This window comes from Canis lupus, chromosome 20, assembly GCF_011100685.1.
Source record: "Canis lupus familiaris isolate Mischka breed German Shepherd chromosome 20, alternate assembly UU_Cfam_GSD_1.0, whole genome shotgun sequence".
NCBI lineage: Eukaryota > Metazoa > Chordata > Mammalia > Carnivora > Canidae > Canis > Canis lupus.
This window is the reverse complement of record NC_049241.1, coordinates 37317649-37332083: the sequence shown is the minus strand read 5'-3', so window position 1 is coordinate 37332083 and position 14435 is coordinate 37317649. Positions and strand designations below refer to the sequence as shown.

The following is a 14435-nucleotide window of genomic DNA, read 5'->3' as shown; positions in this document are numbered from 1 at the left end:
ACCACAAGTTATTATACACTCTTATTTACAAAAAACCCCACGCAAAATATTCATCCAAAATAATTATTTTTTAATCCCTTGAAGTTATACCCATCAAACTTGATGGGAGTTATTTTAATAGGTATTCTTGTGCATATTTCTCCTTAGTTATACTTTATCCTCAATGCATAACTTTTAAAATTAAAAGAAGAACAGCAAGCAGGAAGGATACAATGCAATATGCATTTTGTTTCATTCCAAACAAGCAGCTTTAAAAAAAAAAAAAAAAGCATAAACAAAGTGCATCAGTTCCAATAAGTTAGTATTAGAAAAAGGCCTAAGGACAGTGCTGGAACCAGCCAGAAGTCCCACCCTGGCAGGCCTCTGATTGTCTTTAGAGAATATTCAACCAAAAAAGGGAAGAAAGGAAGAAGAAATGAGCACTTAAAATCTCAAAAGAAGCATTCAAACTACAATTCCGTAGAGCCTTCTTACAAAAGGAGATAAGGAACTGTCCAGTTTTAACTTTGTCTGAACTTTGTATGGGGGTCCTTGAGTCATCTGCTGCGTGATTTGATTTACTCCAAAGGTAAATCCTCATCCTTCCAGCACTATTTGCTAACCTCCATTCTGCCAAGCGAGGAATGCAGTTAGGTTGACTAAATCATGTAGAAACCTGTCATGACTGAGTTTCCACACATCCTGAGAACAGGCACCCCCATCAGCAATAGTGGCATCATCTCACTAGGCAGTGTCATCCTTTGTCCCCCCAAATAGAGACTCTTGCTTCCTATGACTCAGGGTTCACACTTGACTGCTGGTGTTGAGGACTTGTCCACCAAGGCTGTAGATTGTTTCTCTTTTAAAACAGTCCTTTGTGATAGGCCATAGCACCAGGACAGACCGAAATAGTATGGTAAGTCAGAAAAGATATAAGGGGAAGAAGTTTTAGGCCTATTTCTCCATTCCCCCTCTCCTGGTTTTGCTGGTTCTTGTGAAAAATCTAAGAGTTCTGAAACACCAGAAGCAAGAAAATCTGTGCATTTACTGCCCACCACCTTCTCCACCTTCACCCTGAAGGCTGCCCTCAGAAACGAGGCTATTACCTATGTGGTCTGGAACAAGTACAGAGGAAACCCCAAGTAAGAAGGCTTAGAACCAGATCTGTGGACTGGGCTTTGAGTTTAGAACTCTTCTGCAAAAACTCCAAATCCACAGGTGGCTTACTTGGATAGATTCAAATTTCCAAAGTTCATACATTCTCACACAAGGAGTGAGAACCATCATAATTCACAAACAGAACATTATAAAGTGAATCAAGTCATGGAAGAATTACAGTTGCATGAAAGGGACTGATTTCTTTTTGGCTTTGCAGGAGACTTTGCTCTACAGAGTTTCTGTGTGAGACAGCACCACAACCATGACCATGACATATGGTTATTTATAGTGGACCCAGGACCAGAGACATTCAAATTTTAAAAGGGGGTCCCCTTGTTCCCACCAAGATTTATACTTGTTAGTGACGTCTTTTCCTTTATCTTCCTTAGGCCAAATGATAACACAGAACATTTTTGAGTTTACACACACACACAAACACACACACACACACAAATCATCCCTAGTATAGAGGACCATTGCTCAAACCCAATACCTGTTTCCACTGTTGATACTGAGCTCCTAACATCTTTCTCAGAGCTTCTGAGGTCAATCAAACCAGTGAATGGGGTCTTCAATATAAGTCTTTGGTCATAGGTGCCAAGTAAATGTGTCTGTGAGCTTTCCCAAAATTCCCATCTAGATAATGCTTACCTACTGTTAACAATTTCCTGATATTCTGTCCCCCAGAAATACTTTTTGGCTTGCGAGAGGGGGAATGGTTCTGAGTCCTGCCTATTGAAGGCCTCCTAAAGCTTTTAATCTGTATTCAGGTACTGCATTAGTGACAGGATTAATAAAAGAGAGTGAGAAAAAATATATTCAAGTCCTCAGGAAGCTTTGGTCCAAGGCCCTCTCTCTCACAGTGAAAATAATTTTATTTCCAGGATAAGAGGCATCTAAAGGCCAAGCTCTGAACTGGTTTTCCATGTCTGCCTCTATCATAATTCAATAAATATTTGCCAAGAAGTCCATCTCTTCCAGAGGCTGCTAAGTATCCTTCCCTGACCTCATGTACCCACAACACAGATGCTGGGAGCCACCTACACTGCTAAAGAGAGGCAGATAGATAAAGTCCCAGTAACACATCCCCTACATAGACACCTCAACTCTCCTTCCACTGAGGAAGACAAGGGCAGTTTACAAGGAAAATAGCATGGTTTCCAGAAGCCCCCAAAATACAGTCAAAATGTAACAGCAAATCTTCATGTACAATTAAAAGGTTTCCCTAACGTACTAACATAGGCTATTAGTGGTCGGTCAACTTCAAGGTCCAGGAGGCTGATACAGTTCATTCACCTGCTTCCAAGTTTGTCAATTCAGAATCAAAAAATGGATCATGGGAAACTTTCTGACCTCGGGCAGCTGTGGGACCAGCTGAAGGTGAAATTCAGATAAATGCAGCCCCTTACAATGTACCTCTCATAAACTAAAGAGGGTATCAACCTTTAAAAAACAAAGTTCATGTAACCATGTGTAATATACATTTTACCCCAACATGGTGAGTTACTATCAGGTTTAAAATCTGTTTTAGAATCAGAGGAATCAGACTGTCACTGTTGTCCAGTCAGGGCCCAGTGGCTTTATGAGGGAAATGGAGTCTAAATTTTATACTTAAAAAAAAAAAAAAAAAAAAAAAAGGCTGCCCTGTGCCAAATTCTCAAACAATTACCTTCTCTTATTTAATACTGGGAGTGAGGGTAGGGGTATATAATTTTTTAAAGTTGCCTGAGAAACTGTATCTTACCATGAAAATGCAAGAAATATTAATTTAATATTAATATTATAATATTAATATTAAATTAATATTAATATTAATATTAGCTGACTCTAAGCAACTTAGAGTCAGCTACTCTCTAGGAGAAAGCTAAGCTTGAACAATCACCATATAGACAGAGAAGCCAGCTGAGCCCTGACTATATCCAGAGTCAAGACTACTCAGGGCTGTGAGTTTCACCTTTCCAGGCGCCCCCTTTACCTATGATTTTGGAGAAGGTAAAAGAGAGACAATATAAGGTATTCAATTGGTCAATTTCCTCTCATAGGAAGTAAATCTCATTTCCTTAAATAAAACGTTAATTAAGTCTAGATGTTTTTTTTCCCCTTGATCTTCTTGAAGGAACTCTCTTTGCCTTAGTGCCTTAACTGCTGAGTTCTCAGGAACTTTAATTATGTAAAAGATACGCCCCCTGCCCAAGTCCATGTACATAACACTAATTGTTCCCAAGCATAGGCATAGGCATAGAATTATTTACATTTTAAAAAACTGGATCTCTGAGTAAATTCAAACATATTAACTTTAACTTAAATGAAGCTTCTTTCCAGGTCTATCTGGTGGTAACCTGGGCAAAGAACTGAGGCTTTCTCATATGTGGTTTGGTTGGAGGGCTTGAGTTGTAAATGATCTAACGAAGAGAAGGTGCAGACTACAGAATGTCTGCCAATGTCCATAAACTGTTGGAGTGGAGGAGAGGAAGAAAAGTGAAAAAATCAACAATCAGTTTAAATTTGTAATAATATTACCTTATATTTCTATAGCTGTTTAGAATTCACCAGGTTTGTAGTTTTAAAACATTTTCAAATCTTGAAGATGAGTGATTAGGTTAAAATTTGCAGGTAACTAGGATGATTAAAAAAAAAAAAAAAACACTCAGCAATGCAAACCATTTAAAGGAAGCAATCTATATGCATGTCTTTCCTCTTTCCTCCTGGCTGGAACAGCACAGCAGATGCTATTTATTTCCTATAGTACCTAGCCGTGCAATCCTAAGTGAAAATTCACCTGTAGTTTCATGTCAACTTGAGCTGGGCCAAAAGAAACACCTATAAGAAAACCAAGTTGTTGCACTGTTGAGCGGGAATCCTCAGCCTGCAGATTACTTTCAATTTAAAGATTTAACCAAGAAGATGAGTAAATGTGACTAGGCAAAGAGATTTCCAGAATCCTTAACCACCTCTCAATCTTTATGCAGCCTCTGAGGACACAATGTTACAGAAACTCCATGCTCTGCATCACCCCCAGAAACGTTCTATTGTGCTTCTACCTTCTCTGCCTGGAGACATCGAGAAAGAAAGTTAAATCGGTTTTCCTATGGGTCCAAGGAACACCTACTGAGTCTTACCCAAAGTGAGGACTCTAGAAATGAAACAGACAAATGTAGAGGAAAGTAAACATAAAATAAGAGCCACTGAAGTCCCTCTGAGGACTGATGGGGAGAAAGCAACTAAACAAAAAAAACCCCACAATCTTTTGAGAGACCACCTAAAACAGGGAGCCCAAACTGGGTCCAGATGGGAAACAATAACAGCAGGGTTTTCATGTCAGGCCAGGAACTGGTATAAGTGCTTACATGGTATTTTTAAGAAAGCAAACAGTGTTTTCTTCCCTCCAGCTTCTGTCATAGTTTTAGTGTTCATGTAGCTTAAAAATGGCATCATACAAAAAAATCTTATACATGGCTGTAAGCTCAATCATCAACAGAGGTAGTAAACAAAGGAACTCCTAAGAATAGATTTTAAAATGGATCAAAGTGTGACTGTACATTCAAAACCCTAGAGCCACGTAATCATCCCCAAAATGAACTGTTTTAATTTAAAAAAGCTTAAAAACACAATGACAATGAAGCACTGATATGCCTTAGGCACAGTCCCAAATCAGTGCTGACTTAAAGCTATGTCCTCTCTTTCCAAGAAAGAGAAAGTAGAGAACAAAGTTCAATCTACAATGGGAAGGAACAGAACAGAAAGGAAACAACCATAAGGGTGCTTTCCAGCAGCCTAGATTATTCTTCGTTTTCAGGCCACACCACTAGAAATGCTTATTCTTCTTACAGGAGTCTTTTCTTCACAACCTTTATTTTTTTTTTAACTGCAATCTGCTGACCAAGAGATGCCCACATTTCCACTGGCAGAAGAGCCACTTCTGTGTAGTTTTTGCTTCCTCAGTGTGGGTCCTCCTTCCCTGAAAGTGCAAAGAGAGCAAGCCGACCTCTGTTGGGCCCAGAGCCCCAGGGCTGTTTCAGCTCCACTGGTAGAGCGGGGAGAAGGATTTGCTGCATTTGTGCTTCAAAGACACAGCTCACTTTGGTTGTCCTTCTCAGTTGGCAAACTGCTCATAGAAAGCAAACTTGATTCTCTCTATGTGGTGGCAGAGTTTGATGGCAGGGCCCAATTTTAAGTCCATGCACTCTTGAACAGTGGGAAGGGTAAGGAGCAACAGGGCCTGCCCGTCAATTTCCTGTTAAAGCATAAAATACACATTATCTATGATGTGCCCATGGATGGCTGGTCAATCAAGAGACCCCTGTTCCCTTTGGCTTGTGTCAAAATCAGAGTCCCTGTGCTTTCCCTGACTTACTTTTCCCCTTTACACAAGTATCACATAGATTCTTCTAAGTGCCCCATGCAGTCCTCCACATTAATGAATCTTTAGGTTAATGATAAACTTTTACTGAGGATTAAAAATCCATTCTACAGTTTCTGCTATGCAAAAATGCAGTAAACGAACCAGCTTTGTAATTGGCAATCAAATGTGCCAAAAGAAACATCTCTTAGAGAATGCTTTCTAAATCTGAAAGATAATATTAACTATAAACTTCACAATTTCCTACTCTGTAACATTCATAAAAGCCTAATGAGCTCTTCAAAGATGTTCAGCTTGGAATCCCCCAATCATCAAAAAAATTTTATTTTAATATTTGTTTAAGGTCACAGACTGTTTCAGAAAACTTGCCTTAAAACTGATCACCAATCAGTTTAGAACCTAACACATTACAGATGTTAATTACTTTTAAAAGCAAGCAAATCATTATTTTGGAAAAGAAGAGCACAATTAAGCATGGCATGTTTAATTTTAAGCCATTTAAATATCTGGGGGATGAAAACAAAGTCTTAAAGAAAATGGCAACACAATGATCATCTGCTTCAATTGTGAGGGAAGTCGGGAATCACAATCTTTTACAATCCTTTTATTTCGATTCCTAAAATGTTCTAGAACTACATTTCTTTTCTTTTGGATAGAAATATTTTTCTTCAGACTTGTAAATAAATTGCTATTACATCCACAGTCCTTTGCTAAAGAGACAAATTACTAAAAATCAAAGGTCTCTATAATTACCTGGTCTAGAAATATTCTCGCTAAAGGCGCACAGTCAGTGGATCTGATGAACCGGACAACATCTGCCACACTCCACTTCAAGGGGTTACTGTCCAGGTGAAGCCTCTCAGCAACTTCAATTCTTATTTCCTTCATTGCCCACAACAAAGCAAACCAAATGGTGTCAGAGCTAGTTTATTCTTAAAAAGTCTCTCTATATAAATTCATAATCCTTTGAGGCAGGCTTTAAGTGGCTTTAGGGCATGATTTCTCCCAACAGAGATGGCCAAGGTCCATAAACGCTAGGTACTCAGGAAATGATTGGCTTTTATAATAAGAAATATCAATGGGGGAAGAATGTATCTCAAACTTTCAGCACAAATAATGTGGACAATTTAACAGAGGAAAATGGTTTTTAACCTCCCCATTTGTTCCCTGGTCTATTTTGACTCACTGTCTGGTAAGGTGCTCCAATGAACAGGATGCTACTTTGGAAGGAAGAATGCTTAATTAAATCATCAGGAGAAATAATTTACTGCTTCAGTTATGGCAATACATGTAAAATGCAACCCAGTTTTAAAACAGTGACTTAACTGCCACTCTTGTAATGTGTATGTTCTATAATACGCATATATGTATATAATATGTATGTATTAAATATAAATACATTAAAAAATAGAACAAAATAGTTGATCTCCAAATAATCCTTGCAACTGAATTTGGAATTCTTTAAAAAGAGACCTGAGAAATTCAACTGAAGCCTGTACTGAAATGAATGGGGAGATTTGGGTGGCTCAGTTGGCTGAGCGTCTGCCTTCACTTCAGGTTACAATCCCAGGGTCCTGAGATCTAGCCCCGCATCAGGCTCCCTCTTCAGAGGGGACTCTGCTTCTCCCTCTATCCCCCACCCAGCTCATGCTCTCTCACTCATCCTCTCTCACATAAATAAAATCTTAAAAAAAAAAAAAAATGGAATGCTGACATCATTAACAATCAGATTTTAGAAAACTCTAGAGACAGAAATAAAAGGCATCATATTTTTTAAATGGGTACCTTTGGTGAAGGAGGTTTATTCTCATCATCAGAAAATGAGAAAGTGCGAAGCTCTCTTTTTCTCCGTTGTCTGTCTGGAGGCAGTGATGCAGAGATCTCACTTTGGGTAGGTGAGGAAGAGCATGACTTCTTCTCTGACATTTCTGACTCTTCCTGTAGCTCGTCCTGTTGCTCAGATGTACTGCCCTCACTGAGGGAATCGTCATCTCCTTCATCTGGGTCCTCCTCATCTTCACCTCCACTTCCCTAGAGCAAACAGAGAAAAGTCTCACTGATATTTCTAACAAACCAGCTCTGTGCCACAAAACCACCTTCATTGGGCAGGGATCTGTGTCTGTAGTGTATGGCAGTGATCTCTCAGCTTCTAGACAGGATGGGTCCATCACAAATCTCGTACCTGGGGCGAGCCTGCTGGGGTGTTATCAACAGATGCAGAGGAGCGTTTCTTCTTATGGACAAAAACATTTTTCCGCCTCTTCCTCCTCTTACTGGCTTTTTTCAGGGCACATGCTAAGTTGCTATGCCCACCAGGTGGCCTCCCAATTCTTTTATTTTTCTTCTTTCCGTAATAGTGTGCTAAATGGGAATGACAAAGAACAATGAAGTAGCTTCATGGTTTCTGTACACCTCACACAAGAGATCCTACTAGCACAGGAGAAAACAGGTACACTGTGTTTGATTAAGGTTTAAATTATATAACCATGAAACAATCTTAACTGTCCAGCTCTCAAATGTGCAGTATACTTAGTACTGACAAATGCATAAACTTGAATAACCTTCCCTCTATTGAGATATAGAACGTCTCCCTTCCCCATCAGTCCCCCTCACCAGAGGCAACCACAACTGGATTCTAATTTCCATCAATATAGGTCAGTTTTGCCTCATCTTTGCAACATTCAGTAGATACTCTTTGGACAAGGTTTCTTTCATTCAGCATAATGTTTTTGAGTTTCCCCTCTGCTGTGTGTATCAATACGTCATTCTCTTTTACTGATGAATAGCATTTCCTTGTATAGAATATACTATTTTAACTACTCTCCTGTTGACAGGCACCTGGGCCATTTCCAGGTTTTGGCTGTTACTATCTGTCAATGAACATTTTTGCCCAAGGCTTTTAGTGGGCATATTTTCATTTTCCTTGGATAAACACTTAGTGATGGAATTGCTGGGTCATATGGTAGATGGAGGATTAACTTTTAAAGAAACTTCCAAACAGTTTTCTAAAAGGGTTACATAGTTTTGATGCTCCTCCCAACGGTAATGTATAAGAGAGCTAGCTGCCAATTTGTGGGACTGTCCATCTTTTTCATTTTAGCTAATTTAGTGAATGTCTAGTAATTTCTCATTATAGTTTAGATTTGCATTTCCCTGATGACTAACGATACTGAACATATTTTCATGTGCTTATCGGACATGTATGTATCTTTTTTATGCAGCATCTACTCTTTGTTTATTTTAAAAATGGTTTTCTCTTTCTCCTTCTTTAATTATTTATTGAGATATAATTCACAAAATAAAATTCATCATTTTAAAGTGTACATATCCAGTGATTTTTTTTTAGGATATTCAGTATGTTTGCAACAATCACCATTATCTATCAGAACATTTTTTTTTCCTTTTTAATTTTTTAAAAATTGAGGTAAAAAAAATCACATAATATACAATTAACCATTTTCAAATGTACAATTCAGTGATTTTTAGCATATTCACAATGTTGTATAACTACCAGCTTTCTCTAGCTTCCAAATTTCTCTTATTACTGAGCTGTGGGAGTGTTTACTATATCCCGGAGAGAAATTCTGGGACGCCTGGGTGGCTCAGCGGTTGGGAGTCTGCCTTTGGCCTAGGGCGTGATCCGGGGGTTCCAGGATTGAGTCCCACATTGGACTCCCTGAGAGAAGCCTGTTTCTCCCTCTGCTTATGTCTCTGTCTCTCTCTCTGTGTCTCTCGTGAGTAAATAAAGTCTTTATTTAAAAAAAAAAAAGATTTTATTTATTCAGGGGAGGGGAGGGAACTTTCTGAGAAGTTTTTAATTTTGTTTTTTTTTCCTCTTTATGTTAGTGTATTCTATGACCTCCTAGAGATCTTGAGGATATCCTTCTTGTTTTCGAGGAGCTTTAAAGTTTTAGCTTTTACCTTAGGCCTCTGATGCACCTTGAATTAATTTTCATATATAGTGGGGTAGGAGCCAAGGAGTTTTTTGATTTAGAAATCTAATTATACCAGTAACATTTATTGAAAGAACTTCCTTTTCCTGTTAAGTTTTTTATCTTTGCTAAAAATCACTTAACCATATAAACTTTGGTCTATTTCTGGCCCCTCTGTTCTGTCCCATCACTCTGTGTGACTATTTCAATCACCCCACTACTGATTACGCTATCTTTATTGTAAAACTCAAAGTCAGAGAGTAAGTTCTCCAACTTTATTCTTCTTTCTCAGGATTGTTTTGGCTATTCTAGATCCTGTGCATTTTCATATAAATTTGAGAATATAAACACAATTCCAAAAAGGAACCATATACATTCTAGCCTCTAAATATATATACTAGTTATATATTAAGATGAAAATGAAATATAACTTTTTGGCAAAAAAAATGAATTCTACAGGATATAAATCCATTTGATATCACTCAAATTACTGAGAAAAATTGTAAACACACTCTCCTAAAGTCTAGGCTTATATCATTGTGAAAAATAAATGTAGTCAAAAAGCTAATAAAATCTGCATATCCTCCACAGGCTCAAAAGTGATATACACGTATTTAGAGTATATTTCACTTAGCTACTAATACTTGCAATTTGCTAAACTAAGTACTGAATCTGACACTATAATAAGCTAACACCAATCCCTGCCTTAAGGAGTTTACAACCCAACAAATATAAATAGAAACTACAAGGTTGTTAGACTCCTATATGATTTTGCGATTCAAACACTGATTAGCAAGCTGATCATGCTAAATGACCTCAGATCAGTAGCATCAACAGTGTCTAGGAATTTGTTGGAAAAGCAGATGCATTTAGACCCCAGATACCCACAGACCTGATGAATCAGAACTTTCATTTTAACAAGATCCTCAGCTGATCTGCATGCATGATAAAGTTTAAGAGGCACAGGATTAGAGATCCCTAAAAGAAATCTTCAAATTTAACAAGGTAAAATCTTCCTCTGTATTAATTCTCCCAAATGACATCAGGGCTTGTAAAATTTAAGGAAGTAGGATCAGAATTTTGTCTGTGGGCAACAATGCCTGGACAAGGATTCCGAATTGGAAATTTCATCTTGTATGACTGTGTGTGTGTGTGTGTGTGTGTGTGTGTGCGCACACGCACGCGCACTCACATGGGAGAAGATAAGCAATGAGGGAACAGGTGTTGCTGTGACAGTCTGTGAGGCCCACAACTACCCTCTCTCCTACTGTTGATGCCTCCCAACCACCAAGGCTTCTTTGCTGCTCCTTCCAGACACAAAGCAAGCTTCTGCTCCTGCCTGTACTCTTGCTGCCCCCTGCCCAGAACACTCTCACCTTGGTTCTCTCTGGCTGGCTCTCTTGCTTCCTTCAGGAGCAGGCAGGAAGACTTCCCTAACTACCTCTGAACTACCCCACCTCCTAGCCTTCCTTACTCCCCACTCCCCTACTTTGCTTATCTTGCTTTGTATTTATCCATAGTACCTGTCCCTATGTGTTCACTTATGTATTAACTGTTTCCACATTAAAATGTAAACTCCATGAGTACAGGAATTTATTTTTCTTTACTGTAGCATCTCAATGATAGAACAGTGGTGGCACACAGTGGACACATAATAAATACTTGCAGCCTGTATGAAAGAATCACATATCCTTATCATATGCAACAGGTAATTTGTATACATTCTATATGTGCAAATTATTAGCACATGAGTCTGTGGGCCAAATATGGTATGGCCCTCAAGCTAAAATGGCTTTTAATCTTTAAAAGTGTTCTTTAAAGAAAGTGAAAATAAAAGACAGCAAATAAAACAGAGTAGAATATGCAGCAAAGATCCTATGTCTAACAGCCTAAAATATTCATTATCTGGTCCTTACAGAAACAGTCTGTATACCTCTGTTATAGGTGAGTATCTGCAAAATAAAAACTTTCCAAGATATAAAGTATGGTCAGCTGTCATAGTTAACAAATTTGAAAAAGCTGACTCACTATATTTGGTCTTTGTAAGCACAGAGCAGTTCTCAGAACATTTGTCCAGAACCATCCGTGGGCCGAAGAGATTCGGACAGCACTCCAGCTTGATGCAGGTTTGCCGGCAGAACTCAGTCACCCGATCTGCTGTCTTCACTACCTTCAACAGTAGCCCGGTAACTCTTTCCTTTGTATCTGCCGTGGAAGACGCCAGAGACCAAGTTTACTGGGCTAGTGATTACCCAGAGAAAATCAAGTGCATTCACAGACCTGAAAAATATCTTTGCTTCTCAGATCAGTCTATGTCGTTTATAGTTTAAGAATTCTAAAAATAATGAGTTTATGCATATTGTACTTAAATTTATCTCTTAAGCTATGACAGATAAACGTTGAGTTTTTTATATTAGCAAGTAAGCCTCTTGCTTTCTGGTTTCTCAGTTTAAGGTTTTCAAATAGGAACTCCTACACTAACTACTGAAAGAAAAGTGACTTGCACTAAGGCTTTCCTTTATCCATGGGCAGTGATCCTCAGAGTATGGTCATGGGTCATGTTAACCTGTCAATGGTCATGCTGACAGGGTCAGAATATAAGAGTAAATGTTTATAAACTTACACAGTAATTTGCAAAGGTAATTTTATGGATCTTAAAATCTAAAAACAAAAAAAATATTCTTGCATTTTATGTCTTATAAGTTTCAAATTTCTTGTAACTCATTTTTACCATATTTTATAATAGTATTGGCTCAAGACAGGATGGAAACTTACAAAAGAAAATTAATCTAGTCCTTCACCACAATAGCTGAAGAAGAACAGGCCGAGGGGATATAATATTCTAACATGATGTGTGGCAGAATGGGCTCTGTGGCCTGTTAAACACAGGGAAGAATAAAGGGCAGAGGAGGCTACTCACTTGGCTTTTAGGACCTCCCCACATCCATGCCATACGGAGTCTTTGTCCAGCTGCAACTCTCGAAGGACACGACTGGGTTTATAGGCTGCATTGATAAGTAAAGTGAGGACCTGCATCCCATTTTTAAAGCAAAAATAGGAATTGGGAATGAGAAGAGCAGACCATCAGAATTTGTTATCTTGCAGAATGTCATTTAGGAGATTAATTCTAGTCATATTCATTAACAAATACTAACAAAATAATAATATTCAAGATATGACCACTGACCGAAGTTGCAAATAAGACAATAATCAGACCCTCTTAGACATTCAAAACATTATGGTCAGGAAGAAATGACTTAAAAATTACTCTGGTGTATAAGCTTCTGAATCCATTGCCAGTCATGGTAGACACAGAAGCTCGGCCTCCCCAGACCCTGCCTTGCCACCCTATGGAGTGAAAGCCCCAACAGTCCTTGTATCTGGTATGCCCAGTGCATGGCAGCCTGGCTGAGCAGCTGGGCAAGTCCAGCTGACCTGTAGCTTTATCATGGCCCCTGTGAGTGCCACACAGCCTCTGACTCCTAGACTACGCTCCCATTCATCCTAGCACCGCGTTCAGGAAACCTCTGACAAAAGCCCTTTCTACACTGGCAGAGGTGAACATGCTATATGAAGTACTACTTAGGTGAATGTTTCCTAAGGAGCACACATAATGACGTGTGTGGTTCTCAGAACAATATATGAGAAAAGTGACTGATTTCTGATAAAACTTAGCATTATCAAACATATGACATGTAGATCCTTGTATGAATGAGTCTATGAGACTGCTGTGAAATTTCCAAGTTCTTTTGCCCTAGGCAACAACCTTACCTCTCTGAGGACCAGAACACAGTTCCCAGGTCCTACACACTGAGGCAGCTCAGCGATTCTTCCTTTGTTAAGATATGGCCCTGAGAAGCAACGGTGGTTGAAGTATATCTTTGGACAGCAATATTTTCCATTAATCATAACTGGGAAATGAAGAGAAACAAATATTCAGAACAGTCATTTTCCATTCTGTATTTCCAAAGTGGATTACCAGGGCAGGGGGTGGGGGTATGTGTGGCAAGCATATCCACCATTATATAAAGTTATAAATTACATATTTGAAGCTTAATACACTGCCTGAGAGTGCCCGTGAAATACCTTAGACTTATAACAATTCTATTACAGAGATCATCACTCAAATCAAACAACAGCCTGAATTACATGTAGATTGACTTCGGGGTTAATGTGATGCTGTTTCAGAGTTCCACACTTATATCAATAAAGGAAGTTAAGGATTGACTTTAAGAACTCATGAGGATGGGGTACCTTGGGTGGCTCAGTTGGTTGAGCATGCAGCTCATGATTTTGGCTCATGATCTGGGGGTTGCTCTGCACTCTGCACAGAGTATGCTTGAGATTCCCTCTGCCCCTCCCCCAGGTAGCACATGCACGTACACACTCTCTCAAATAAATAAAATCTAAAACAACTATTAAAAAATGAATTAAAAAAAAACCCATGATGATTTATTTTTTAGAAAGACAGAGTTTGGGGATCCCTGGGTGGCGCAGCGGTTTAGCGCCTGCCTTTGGACCAGGGCGCGATCCTGGAGACCCGGGATCAAATCCCACGTCGGGCTCCCGGTGCATGGAGCCTGCTTCTCCCTCTGCCTATGTCTCTGCCTCTCTCTCTCTCTCTGTCTCTCAGTCTTTCATGAATAAATAAATAAATAAAATCTTAAAAAAAAAAAAAAAGAAAGACAGAGTTTGCACGTATACACGAGTCAGGGCAGGGCAGAGGAAGAGGGAAAGAGAATCTTAAGCAGCTTCCCCACTCAATGTGGAGCCCCACATGGGGCTTGATCTCAAAACCCTGATATTATGACCTGAGCTGAAATCAAGAGTCGATGTTTAATTGACTGAGTGCCCAGGCATCCCATGAGAACCCAAGATGATTCTTGATGGTCAATTATTCAATAATCTATTCTGGAATGTTTCTAGGCAGTGAGGGTAAATATTTTCCAGAACTACAGTTTATCCCCTTAGAAACCACCAAACTAACATGCTGATAGTGCTCTATG

The 14435-nt window shown here is 39.0% G+C and overlaps 1 protein-coding gene across 1 annotated transcript in view; it reads right to left on the bottom strand.

The window, feature by feature from the left end:
* Positions 1 to 4699: 4699 nt before the first annotated feature.
* The window catches only part of SFMBT1 (Scm like with four mbt domains 1), a 120161-nt gene continuing 110425 nt past the window's right edge, over positions 4700 to 14435 (bottom strand). The window contains 8 exon segments of the mRNA XM_038566172.1: positions 4700 to 5371; positions 6251 to 6379; positions 7283 to 7528; positions 7680 to 7858; positions 11458 to 11599; positions 11601 to 11634; positions 12350 to 12459; positions 13201 to 13340. Of these exon segments, the coding sequence (XP_038422100.1) occupies positions 5231 to 5371; positions 6251 to 6379; positions 7283 to 7528; positions 7680 to 7858; positions 11458 to 11599; positions 11601 to 11634; positions 12350 to 12459; positions 13201 to 13340 (1121 nt within the window). The 3' untranslated portion in view covers positions 4700 to 5230.